We start from the raw sequence: 14,179 nt of genomic DNA on the forward strand, positions 1-14,179 counted from the left end.
AACCAACAGGGGAGGACACTGAGTCAAATGACAGGAGATGTGTGCCCCGTCCCTGACACGCCTACTAATGGAGAAGTTAGTTCTCAGGCAAAGGGGGACCATTTGTTGGTTATTAATGATTCTCCTGCTTTTCAGTGTCCATCTATTGCCCCTAATATAGTCGCGGCATCGGAAGTCATCAGGATTGACAAGCCAGACGGAGCACCAACTTCTAGTTGTGCTTCTGTCTTGAGACAGTCCAAGAATCCCACCAGGGAGGATAAGGGTGATGTGTCCACCACATGCGGTGAGATAAGAGCTAGTCATAGGTTATTGAAGGGCCCACAGATCTTCAACCACACTAATTTCATGTGTGAGCTGACTGAATCTGATGGGAGATATTATGCCACGGTGCAGGTGCAGGATGCCAGTGATCTTTCGATTGTCGGCTTAATAGACACTGGATCCCAAGCAACCATCATGTCACAGGAACATTTTGACAAAGTGGCGAATGTCATGCCCACCAAGCCGAGACTTAAAAGTTTTGACAGCTCATTGATTGGTGTAGGTGGAGACCCGTTACAAGTCATGGGTACCGCCTGGCTTAAACTGAAACTGGGTAATAAGGAACTGAGACACCCCATCATCATTGCTAGCATATCACAGCACCACATGATAATTGGGATGGACTTCCTAAAAAGGCTGAACACCATAGTTGACTGTGTGAACCAAGTGCTGTGGTCACAGGTAAATACCCCGATTAAATATGGGAAACTTAAAACTCCCCATTCCCGACAACACTGCCACCTGGTGGAAGAAAGGCCTGGATCATTAGAAATCCATTTCAGGAACAGCCAACTTCCTGATGTAACGGTTATCAAACCTGATGACCATAACCCTATCAGAAGAGATGAGGAACACATTTTTAGAATTCCCCAAGATAAAGTAAAAGATATTTCCCTCCAAGATGACATCCTTACGATATCTTTTCATCAGGAGGATAAACCAAGAAAAGGGGGAGATCACACCCAATTCTTGACAGGTATTGAAAGGGTTAACAGCGACTTGTTCATCCCCATCCGGATAAATGGTCTTAATAGGTCAAAATATGCCAAACTAGATTTGAGACAGGAACACAGCTTTGTAAGCCATGGGTTGATAAAACACCTGACCGAAATGGAAATGATCCGTTTCTCCACACCTCAGCGTCATTGGATTTCAGACTCCCTTGATGACTCTGATGATCACAATTCAATGGCTAGGTGTCTCTTAAACGTCACTGTAGGAAACAAAACAGCCACCCATGTGTTCCTAGTCTTGGATAATCCCCAAACTAAAATTTATTTTGGCAACGATGTATTACACCGCTTTGCAATGCAAGTCGACCTAATTAATGACTGTTTATGGAGTCGACTAAAGGGGGACCCCGAAAAATACCAAAATCTGGACTTAGCTTTAAAATCCCAGCAACAGATGCCTTATGCTGTTGAAGTCCAGGTAGCCCAAAAGATTACAATTCCTAAGGGCATAAATAATTTCATCCTCCCCATCCAAGTCAAAAAGGGACATAGACTGAAGGGGTCAGATGCATTAGTATGCCTCTCCCATAAAATGCAGGGGGAGGGACTGAACATTACACACACGCCCCTAGTCAACACACATCAATCCCCGATGTACATTTACATCCATAATCTGTCCAATAAGGACATCGTCTTACCCAAAGAGACCCTTATTGGTCTAGCGGTAGAGACTGAATATTATACCTTTGGGGTTACTAACCAGGTGATTGGACTCATCCCCGATGAATATTTGTCGGAGGAACAATTAATTGAACAAACATCCCATTCATTACCAGAGGGTATTTTCACCATAGAGTCCATTTATCCATTCAATTCTAAAGATGGCACCTGTCGAGTCGAAGAGACATCAATTGTCTTTGATCACCCAATCAAAGAACAAGAGTACCCCAAAGAACCTGGATGGCAGGAGAACACACACACATCACATACCCAATGACCTCACCACAAAACTTGAAGAGGCATATGAGATAGGTCAGCCGGAAAGCTTTCCTGGATTCAAGGAGTTAGTGGAAGAGATGGTGGCCCTCGCCGACGCGTGTGCCAGTGATCTCGACCGACAATTGCTCCGAGAGCTTCTCCTTGAATTCCAAGAGATCTTTGCCAAGGATTCTTACGATTGTGGGACTACTGACCTACACATCGCTAGGATCCAAACAGATCCAGATGCCCCACCAGTATTCGTAAGACAGTATAGGTTACCATTAGCTTCCTATGAATCTCTAGCTGAGATTATCAGGAAGTTACATGAAAGGGGTATAATTAGGCCCATCCACAGCTCCTACAACCACCCGATCCTGGGTATTTTAAAACCCAATGGACAATGGCGTTTGTGCGCTGACCTCCGTCAGCTAAACAAACGTGTGTACATGTCAGGATGGCCTGTCCCATACATAGACCAATGTCTCGCCCAGCTCCAAGGATCCCAAGTTTTCACAGCCTTGGATTGTGCACAAGGGTATTGGACCATAAAGGTGAGTGAGGAAGACCAATACAAACTGGCCTTCAGTTTTGGGAATCGACAATATTGTTGGGTGAGAATGCCTTTCGGATTCATAAATTCCGGACATGAATTTGCTGTGTTCATGCACAAGGCCATGCCAGACGCCTTCGAAAGGGGGACGTTGGCATATGTGGACGATATCCTGATCAAAAGTACGGATATGGCCAAACACATTACAGAACTTCGGCATGTCCTGGGCCAATTAAAAGCAGCAGGAGTAAAACTGTCCTTACAAAAAGCCCAGTGGTGTCGCACGAAGGTAAACTTCCTAGGCCATGAAGTTACTGCTGAAGGTTTGAACCCACAAAAGAAGAAAGTTGAGGCGGTTCTGAATTGTAAAGTCCCTACTAACCTTAAAGAATTGAGATCATTCCTAGGTATGGTAAACTACTCGCGTAAGTTTATTGATAATTACGCCGAGATAAGCAAGCCGCTGCTTCACCTACTGAAGAAGGATGTCGAATGGTCGTGGGGTAAGAAACAGGAGGACGCCATGAAGGAATTAAAGGAACGTCTCACACAAGCCCCGTGTCTCGGATATCCCGAAGGGGGTAAAAATTTCTATCTAGAGACAGGGTTTACGCAGGTAAGTATGAGTTCTGTTCTTTACCAGAAACGTGATGATGTCAGTAAGGTGATTGCCTATGCCAGTAAAACTTTGTCCCCGGTTGAAGTAAAGTTCAGTGACTGTGAAAAAGCTCTATTGTCCACCGTGTGGGCATTACAGAATTTCCGCAGTTACATTCAGGGAGAGAGAATCATTGTTGAAACGGCACACCAGCCTTTACAGTATTTAAAGAGTGAACGTATCAAGGGAGGAAATGTGTCTAATAGCCGCATCACTGCTTGGACTTTGTCTTTGCAAGGGTGGCCTCTTGAAATTCGGTACAAACAGAACAAGGAAAGTCCAGTAGCCCAGGGCCTAGCCGAGCTCCATGATTGTTCCGCAACTACGCCTGTTATGGATGGCCCGGACACTGACTTTCTGGAAGAACAACTGTTCTCTCCCTACAAGGTTTACGATGAAGAATACTGTAAACAGCTGCCGTGTGTATATGTGGATGGTTGTGCTTTTCATCACAAGGATGGGGAACAGCTCCAACTAGTGGCAGGTATTGGAATCGTTTGGACCCAAGGTGTCACCCCAATTTCTGTGGGATACAAACTTGGACCAAAAAGCAGTCAGGTTGCTGAACTTACTGCAATTCTTAGAGCAGTTGAGATGGCTATAGAGTTCAACATTAAAGAGTGTGCCATCATAACCGATTCCAATTATGTCAGGAATAGTTTTGTGGAGTATTTCCCTAGGTGGAAGCGAAACAACATGAACAAGAGTAATCACAAACCCGTGAAACATGGTAAGCTCTTTTGTCACATCGATGAACTGGTAAGGTCCAATGATCTCACCCTGCACTTCAAGAAGACCAAAGGCCACTCCAAGGTTCTAGGTGCCGAGAAAGAAGGGAACGATCTGGCCGATTCTTTAGCCAAGGAAGGGGCAATCACCGGTGAACTGTTAGACATTGACCAATTTTTAGGTACCGTACAGGTTGAAGCTGTCACCAGGCAACAGGCCAGAACAGCTGGTGATCCGAATGCATTACAGTGGAGTCACGATTCTCCTAGTGAGGATTTAATTACTGCCCAAAAAGAAGACCCAATAATTGGCTTGTTTTATAGTCATATAGAAGATCCCAACCAAAATCCCATAAATAAGGAAGTATATAGTGGGAAGGAGGATTTACGTATCTTAATGAAATCCAAATCCCAATTCTCTTTATACCAGGGATTGTTGATACGAACCTCAAAGGGTGGCGTACAACAATGGGTCGTCCCACTTAAATTTAGAGGTTTGATGCTACAGCATGCCCATGATGCTCCCACTTCCGGTCATCGTGGAGAGAAGATCACGTATGAGATCCTGCGGGATTATGCCTACTGGCCTCATATGTTACGTGATGTGAAGGAATACTGCCAAGGTTGCCTAATATGTCCCCAATTTCAACCTACCAAGCCAACTCACAGAGCACCTCTCCAGAAGAGGGGGATATGCATGCCTTGGTCAGACCTTCAGATGGATTTTATTGGGCCCGTAACAAAATCTTCACGAGGAAATCGGTATATGTTAACGGTTACATGTTTATTCACCAAGTATGTCGAATGTATACCAGCACCAAACAACAGCTCCGAGACATGTGCTGCATTGCTAATAAATCATGTATTTTCACGTTTTGGTTTACCTCAGAGGATAGAGTCTGATAGAGGATCGCACTTCACTAGCGAAGTGATGGCCAAATTGTGGAAAATTTTGGGGGTTAAAAGGAAATTGCATATCGCCTATCGGCCAGCCTCTAGTGGTGGTGTAGAACGATACAATCAGACCATCGTTAACGTCCTTAAGAAATTTGTTAAGGAAACAGGCAAAGATTGGGATGTCAAACTCCCGCTGGTCCTGATGGCGTTGAGGGCTACTCCGAATACAGTTACAAAAATGTCATCTTTTGAACTGATGACAGGTAGACGGATGGTACTGCCCCAGCACTTATTGTATCGCACTACAGATCAAAATTTGATCAATGCTACCACCACACACCAGTACATAGAGGATTTACGTAAACATCTGCAATATGCTTTTACCTTTGCCCAGCGAAATTTGGAAAGAGCTGCAACTAGTGCTAAGACATACTATGATCTCAAAACCTCCAAGAAGGAATATGAGATTGGTGACAAGGTCTATCTATACAACTTTGCAAGAGACCAGATCAAGGAACGGAAATTCCTTCCATCTTGGAAAGGTCCGTTCTCTATCATTGATAAAATCTCTCCGGTCGCATATAAATTGCAGGTCACCCGGTATGGTGAAATCAGTGATAGATGGGTGCACATCAACCAATTACGTGCTTGCCATCCGAAGTCTCAATTGCAGTTGTTGGAAGACTGAACCCACCAATTCCTATCTGGAGATATTGAGATCATTATTAAATTTCCTTTAAACATATAATTCATCTTTTGCCTTACAGGATCCAGTAACATAATTTTATGTATATCCCATACTTAAACTGTTCATTTTAATAATTTAGAAAGGAAGGCCCAGACTATGACCAGACCGGCGATCGGAGGTGTCAATGACCGGACCCTAGAAGGAAGCTATAATGTCCTGTGGGAAAGACCAGATGCCAGAGATCGATCCGGAGACGATAACCTGATGTCCCAGGCCACCAAGGGCCAGTCCAGAGGAAAAGACCCGCCTAGGAGACCGTCTAAGAGACCTGTCGTGCGGAGGACCCATGGACCCCAAGGTGGATGTGCCAGGCCAGGCCGGCCTCATCACAAGACCAGGATCGTCATCGGAAGTGTCCATCTAAAGACGCCGAGTCAAGTTGAGGAACAACCAGCATGACCGCTGCCATTTTATTATCGAAAATTTTTTTTTTGAATTTCATTCCCTTCACCGGAGAAGACGAACGATCACTCTAACCCAAAAGTCCCACTCATGTTTTTCGATACAGACACCCCTCTACGCGTGCCTATACCCCAAAAACAAAGGGGGATTTTGTTGTGGGCTTTTGAATCACGTCTCAAGAATATGACTTTTATCAAGACATAGTATTATATGGCAAACAGATCAGCATAACCGGATGTTAAGAGTTAATTTTGTCTTGGTTGAACCACCAAGAATTCTAGTTAAAGAACTGGAGAGAATGGGTGAAGGGATTGTTTTTCTTTCCTCCTAGAGACAATACTATTTTGAAGTTCTACAGGTGATCAAACACCATTATTCAGACTTCAATAAGCAGGTAAACATATACAAGGTCTGGACATGACAATAGAGGAACCAAACTGATTGTCTGAGAGCTTACCCAAACCTTGTAGAGTGTGATGAACCAACAGACCTCTGAAACTATTACCATATACTATTGTTCACCAAGGGTGAAGGCATTAACAGATGTTTACCATGAGTCCAATACAAGGGCCAGGCAAATAGAGAATTTTTTTTCCCTACACAGAGGAAATGTTGATTCTGAAACAAAGGGGTGAAATTCAGGACATTTAAGTTTAAAAGTTCACTGTATATCATGACAAAAATGTACTACAAAAACAGATTATAAATAAGATGTCATAGACTTTAAACACCACTAAATACTCAGCAATGGGAACTATATATCACTAACTTGAGTATTGAGATGATGGGAAGTAAGATGTATTATAAACTAGCATTAGTTACATGTCTTATCAGGAAACAAACAGGATGGTACTTCAAGGAGGAATAACCGAATATACACCTATATTCCATGGTCCCTATTTAGAATAATATAGGTATCACTGCTATATCTGGATAGAGCCGTATATTTTATTCCTGAAATTACCTGAAGATTCCACCCAAGGTATGAGTCATCTCAAATACTCACATTGTTCTGTGATACATGACCGCCACCTGGCGGGCAGGTGAGAAATAGCTTATGTACACACATTTCTCAACTAGCCAATCAGGAAGCCTGGTGGGAAGGTATCTTAGAACAATGGACTAGTGGATATAAAAGCCCATGTGCTTTAAGAAAAAAAAACCCTCATAAAGACCTCATGGAAAGACCTGACATCTGAAGAAGATCTCTGCTGAAATAATTACTCTTCCATCTTTTCAAACTTCTTAAAACTTTAAACCTCTAAACTTATAACTTCCTACATTCTCCCCTATTGAATCTATCACTTGCCTATATATCAGTCTAAAGGCGTTCCACTGCCAGCTAAATCCACGGGAGAGTTGCCTAGTCTGAATTCCGGGTGTGGTGAGATATTTATTTGATTTTTGTATTAATTATTTTCTCTGTTGTGTGGAATCATAAAATTACCTCAGTGTATCATAACAATATTGGGTAGTTAGATATATGTAGAAAGATACTGTGTTACTGTTAAAAATTGTTTATTGCCATATTATAAATTTTTCCATATTTCATAATTTATTGAATATTAATAACCAGAGTATCACATATCAAGGGCTTACTTCTTGCAATCCTATGGCCACGGCATGCGAGAATATAACCTTTGAGATATTCGAAATTATTAATTATTAATAAATTTAATAAATAATCATATCATTTAAAATTTGTGATTGATGTAATTAATTAGAAACTTGATTAGTGTGTCTTACATTGGTAGGTTATATTTTTGATTGTGTGTACCAATATTCATTTATCACCAGTCCTTTGCGTTTGTGTTAATGTATATATAATTTTTGTACATAAATAAATTTTTATATTTATCTATTATAAGGCAAATTTTGTGTGTATGGTACGAAATCATATTGGCTAAAAGAATTCAAGGTATAATAATAAGTGGTGATCAAATTATCAAAGTGTCCAAATTATTGGTTTACTAAATATTTGCCGTATTTTAACGGCTGGAGGCACTGTAATATTTCATCTAAGGGAAAGGGACACGCCCTTTATAAATAATATATATCCTTACATAAACCACCACAACAAACTGCAGACTGTCGGTGTAAGCTGTCTGCTCGTACATCATATGGGCAAGCAGATACACACTGACAAAGAATCAATGAACTACCAGAGCACTCAACAGAGCCGTGGTAGTTCATTGAGAACTACAAGACAACAGCCACAGAGGATGTGGGAACTTGTATTCTTCCCGAACACAGCATACTGTGAATGAGTGACACAGGAAGGCAGAGTCCTGCACAAACACTTTTTTCTTAAATTGTGACAGCTAGTGGGGGAAGGGGAGGGGGCTGTCACATTGGGGGAGTGGGGGCCAGTCCTTCCATAACATGTTAAACCCTGAATACGGCTGTTATATGTAACATGTTTCAAAAGGTGAACTTATCCTTTAAGATGTATGAAAACCCTAATAATGAACTTCTCTTATTTGCACCTTTTTAATTTGTCAAATATACAATTGTAAGTGTTTTGTTATATCTGTTTGATAATATCACTTGATCCTGGAAATATTCAGGGTTGTCCTGTGCATACTTCCTCTGTTATCTTAAAGTGTTACTAAACCCCGGACCCTGCATCCACTATATCCGGTCTCCCCGGACCCTGCATTCACTATATCCGGTCTCCCCGGACCCTGCATACACTATATCCGTTCTCCCGGACCCCGCATTCACTATATCCGGTTTCCCCGGACCCTGCATACACTATATCCGGTCTCCCGGACCCTGCATTCACTATATCTGGTCTCCCCGGACCCTGCACTCACTATATCCAGTCTCCCCGGACCCTGCACTCACTATATCCGGTTTCCCTGGACCCTGCATTCACTATATCTGGTCTCCCCGGACCCTGCATTCACTATATCCGGTCTCCCCGGACCCTGCATTCACTATATCCGGTCTCCCCGTACCCCGCACTAACTATATCCGGTCTCCCCGGACCCTGCATTCACTATATCCGGTCTCCCCGGACCCCGCATTCACTATATCCGGTCTCCCAGGACCCTGCATTCACTATATCGGTCTCCCCGGACCCTGAATTCACTATATCCGGTCTCCCCGGACCCTGCATTCACTATATCTGGTCTCCCCGGACCCCGCATTCACTATATATCTGGTCTCCCCGGACCCTGCATTCACTATATCGGGTCTCCCTGGACCCTGCATTCACTATATCCGGTCTCCATGGACCCTGCACTCACTATATCCGGTCTCCCAGGACCCTGCATTCACTATATCTAGTCTCCCACACTACACACAACATGGAAATGCAATTATTTTAGTAAATGTAAACGGCTAAATACCTTTTCTCATCAGCAGTTAGAGCAGTGATTTTTATTAGTTTCCAGCTAAAGCTTGTAGGAGTTTTCTTTTTGCTCTAGTAGGATGCAGAACCCCTGACCTCTGTCTGACCAGTGCTGATTGTCCCTGTGCTCATCACATGCACTCTCCCAAGAAAAAAAAAACCTCTCTAGTAATACACACCAAACTGAGCATGTTTAAAATACATACGGTTCAGTCTGTCTTATCAGGAGATAAGAGGTGGTCGCTTGAAAAAGGGGAGGAAGAGAGAAGATAGGATCAAACATCCTTTTTACACAGTGCAGATGATTAACCCCTTAGGTTCCACAGTGAGTATAACAAGCATGCTTTACTGCATATACAGGCTGATATTATTGTTGTGAGTTTAGTAACACTTTAAGGAGAGAAATTAGCCCTCCTAGTCCTTATCTTTGGAATACAGAATAATTACTGTCTTTGTCAGCCATTCTCAGCCGAGGGTTCCTCCAGAGGTTGCTGGAAGTTCCTTGAGCTGTGTCCCTTATCATGGTGCCTTCATAGTTGCAGGTCCATAACCACTTGGCAGAGTCAGTAGAAAGACACCAATGATCTTTTTAGCTGACTGTAAGGGCGTCATTGAAGCCACCACTCTAAGGAGGGCAATCTTCCCACTGACCACCAAGGTACGAGACATTTTTCCAATAGACCCAATTGACTATTCATACCAATGGTTCCATGAGACCTACGAAATTATTTCACAGATCTGGGGTTAATAGGTTGAGAAAGGCTGCTCTATATTGTACAGATGAAAACAGTGGAAGAGGTTGAGTTGTTTAATAACAGACAACTGAGCAGGGCTGACACCACTCAGTCCACCAAAATGCTGCGTGTTGTCAGCTTACAACAGGAATTAGTTGTTGAATGCATTTCTGCAGATCAAGAGGTATTTTTTGCACTTGTAGGGTCTCGAACAACTTGAGCACCAGCCTGTAGTACCCCTTCATTAGAAAGCCATTTTCAGGTTTCATTGATAGTTTGACTGACAATCACTCATGTCATGACACACTGTACAAACATTCATTTTGTATATATCATTTATATAGGTAGAGCTTTCTTTTTAATGTATTTAGAAACCATTGTTTTGTTTTTTCTTTATTTTTTTACTATAAAAAGGAAGAAAAAAAAGACTGAAAATGTTGCAAAAATGGTTTCCCCTACATTTTGTTATAATAAAAATACTTATAAAAATATTTTTTTTATCACTTTTTTAATGAAGAGTCATCTTTCTGCTGCTTGTCCTTTTACTGTCAAATCAGAGGGTGATGTGGGGTGGACATCTGCAAGTGTTATGGAAGTGGAGCAGAGAATTTCAGGTCTTATGTCCTCCAGGCATGGTTGTGCTCTGTGGCAGAGCTGTTTGAATCTCAGAACTGGTTGGACAGAAAGACAAATGCTTTGAAAGATTAAACAGCTCCCTTACATCTATTTCCATTCATCTATAAACCTGCAGATGCAATGCTTAGGGTCCATAAAGGAGGGAAAAACTACAATAGCATGTGACAAAAATGAAATGTGGAGATGGGTTGGACTTGCCAGAAAGTGGGCCCATTGGCCGGTTGTCTGGATTGACTTGCCCAGGCTGCTGTTCCTGCCACCCCTACAAGATAAGCACTCTGAAAACATATAGAAGGTGTCAGCTGTATAACATTTAATACCTGGATATCCATTGCAGAGGCTAATGTCATCTCTGTTTCTCCCAATGAGAAGTCTCCATGTTGAATGGCTCTGTGAATGATATCATTTTTATTTACAGCAGCAACCAGCTGGATGGGCAGCCCCATCTTCTGAGCAATGCAGCCGGCTGTGAGAGGAAACAGAACAGAAAAAGGTAAGTCTGCACAATAGTTCTGCCTATCTCACATAACAATCACATAAAACTGAAACTTATTCTCACAGACTAGAAAAATAAGTGGGGATCAGTGTCAAGGGTGATAATGTGATGTGACAGGATCATGTGAAGTCTAAGGGGGAGATTTACTAAAACTGGAGCACTCAAAATCTGGTGTAGCTGTGCATGGTAGCCAATCAGCTCCTAACTTCAGCTTGTTCAATTAAACTTCGACAAAAACAACCTGGAAACTGATTGGTTTCTATGCAGAGCTGCTCCAGATTTTGTACTCTCCAGCTTTAGTAAATCTACCCCTTACTCTTTCCTTACCGGCTTGAGCAATCCATGGACACTCTGTGGCCCCTTAACACCAGTGCTCCTGTAGTTTCCTAAGCAGAAACCTCCAGACATCGCCCCAAGACACCCTGTGAGCATCCCAGCCTGGCCTAATCTGAACCCAGGCTCTTCAACTGAACCAGCAGTTTCTTCCAACCATCCTTGGTCTTCCTTATTCTCCTTTGCCATGTCCAAGCATAGTCCTACAAGTGAACAGCCAGCCATGTAGGGTAATGGTGGCAGCAAGCGTAATGAGTTACAACAACTCCTTTAATACAAGGAAAGGTGGAGAGGGATAGACCAGTGGCATAGCAGTGGATAGAACATACAGTTGCAAGAAAAAGTATGTGAACCCCTTGGGATTACGTGGAGTTTTGCATGAATTGGGCATAAAATGTGCTCTGAACGTCATCTAAGTCACAACAATAGAAGAACACAGTCAGCTGAACATAATACTACACAAACATTAGATGTTTCCATGGTTTAATTGCACATAACATGTAAACATTCACAGTGCAGGGAGGAAAAAGTATGTGAGGCCCTAGCTTAATGACTTCTCCCAGAACTAACTGGAGCCAGGAGTGAGCCAACCTTGACTCCAATCAGTGTGATGATATTGGATGTGTTGCTGACAGCTGTCCTTAAAAAACACACACCTGTTTTGGGTTTACTGGTTTCAAGAAGCACTGTCTGATGTGAACCATGCCTCTCAGAAAAGAGCTCTCAGAAGACCTACGATCAAGAATTGTTGACTTGCATGAAGCTGGAAAGGGTTACAAAAGTATCTCCAAAAGCCTTGATGTTCATGTGTCCACGGTAAGACAGACTGTCTACAAATGGAGAGGGGTTCACATACTTTTTCTTGCAACTGTAGTCCCAACATTTCTCTAAGGGTGGAATACGATTTGTCTTACCCCATCAAGTGGGAAAAGTCCTTATGCTCCCCCTGGAGGGAAAGCTTATGTGGAAAGGCTTCCTGGTTACATGGAGGCTATGAACAGGTCCAAGGTGAGAACTACTACTTGCTTCTTTCCACAGCTTGAAGGCCTTTTTCACTATCCCACCAACCTAATTAAATAGCCCTCCAGGAACATCACAGATGGGTAGAACCATTTTTCTAAACCTTTTAAAAGTCAAGACATCCTTTAAAATTATAGATGATCTCAAGGCACCCCATTCTAAAATGTAAAAATCTAAACTAATCGATTTACATAATACATCAACATCCACACACATAAGACACCCAACATTAGAGGTGATTTATTATTTCAAAGCAATTACTCTTATCCAGACTGGTACTGACTAGTATTCCAACATTGCTTCCTTATTTTCTCTCCCCAATTCAGTTAACGTGAACCAGTGCTGACAGAGTGGGGCGGGGGAAGGGTTAAATAAAGATGCCGTGTAGGTGTCTGATGTTCTCCTTATCAACCAATGATGTCAGTGATTGTTAGAATGCTGGTGACTGGCCTGCACAGTTAATTAAAAATGATGGCTTTGTGTAACAAAAAACAGGCTTAATCTACCCACTGGGTTGTACACAATTTTGGGGAAGTTTTTAGGCATTTTCCAAAGCACCCTTGAAGAACCCAAAAGGCACCCTGGTTGAAAAAGGCTGGGGTAGAGCATGGGTGCTGAGCAACTTAAGGTGGAGTGCCGACTTTAAAGTGGAACAAAACCCATCAATGTAATGGTTTCCCAGAACTGTTGTATTCAAAGCATGCTGTGAATGACAGCTCTCAACTGAACTGACAAGCCATAAATTGTCTGGTGTCATAACTGATCAAATGTGCAGAACCACGGCAACTGCAGATCAAACAGAGGCTAAGATGGCAGCTTCCTTATATCAAAATGAATAACCAAGTTACACTTCCCAGTGTTAATGAGGAGGTGGAAACTCAGCTCCTTGCACAGATCGAAAGGGCTGGGACAGTGATAATAATGGGGGATTTTAACTACCCGGAAATTGACTGGAGTAATGGTACTGCAGGAACAGTTAAAGGGCAAACATTTTTAAACCTACTACAGGACAATTTTATGGTCCAGTTCATAGAGGCCCCTACTAGGAACGATGCTCTGCTGGACCTGGTAATCTCAAACCCGAGCTTATTACTAATGTCCATATAAAAGAACATCTGGGTAGCAGTGACCATTACATGATTTCATTTATTGTTAGCTGTAAACAGCAAGCACATACGGGAAAAATAAAAAGGATCAATTTCAAGAGAGCTAATTTTTCAAGGCTGAGAGCTGCTCTCCAAGCCTTAGACTGGGAGGGAATATTGGCATTGATGAACACAACACAGAAATGGGAGTTCTTCAAAGACTGTATGTGAACACACTGCAAAATATATTCCCATGGGCAACACGTTTAAAGGGCTAAAAATCAAATCTATGTGGCTTACGGCCAAAGTTAAAAAGGCTATAGATAATAAGAAAAGAGCTTTTAATAAATATAAAAATGGTATACTTGGATTTTCCAAAAGCGTTTGACACACATGGCTAATGTGTAAGGTAAAGTCTACAGGCTTGGAAAAATCTGAATGTAAATGATAGAAAACTGGCTAAAAGATCGTATTCAAAGAGTAGTGGTTAATGATTCATACTCTGAATGGTCTGGGGTCGTCAGTGGTGTAGCCCAAGGTTCAGTGTTGGGACCCTTA

At 42.3% G+C, this 14,179-nt stretch overlaps 1 protein-coding gene across 4 annotated transcripts in view; it reads right to left on the bottom strand.

Annotated features, from left to right (window-relative positions):
• THNSL2 (threonine synthase like 2) overlaps positions 1-14,179 on the bottom strand; it is a 53,332-nt gene that overhangs the window by 21,752 nt on the left and 17,401 nt on the right. For all 4 annotated transcript variants that reach the window (XM_089656417.1, XM_089656419.1, XM_089656418.1 and 1 more), the window contains one exon: positions 11,008-11,153. In XM_089656417.1, coding sequence (XP_089512543.1) covers positions 11,008-11,153 — 146 coding nt within the window. The remainder of the gene's footprint in view (positions 1-11,007; positions 11,154-14,179) is intronic.

The sequence above is a fragment of the Staurois parvus genome, unplaced genomic scaffold (genome assembly GCF_062004578.1).
Source record: "Staurois parvus isolate SC_StPar_1 unplaced genomic scaffold, SC_StPar_1.0 ptg000903l, whole genome shotgun sequence".
Lineage (NCBI taxonomy): Eukaryota > Metazoa > Chordata > Amphibia > Anura > Ranidae > Staurois > Staurois parvus.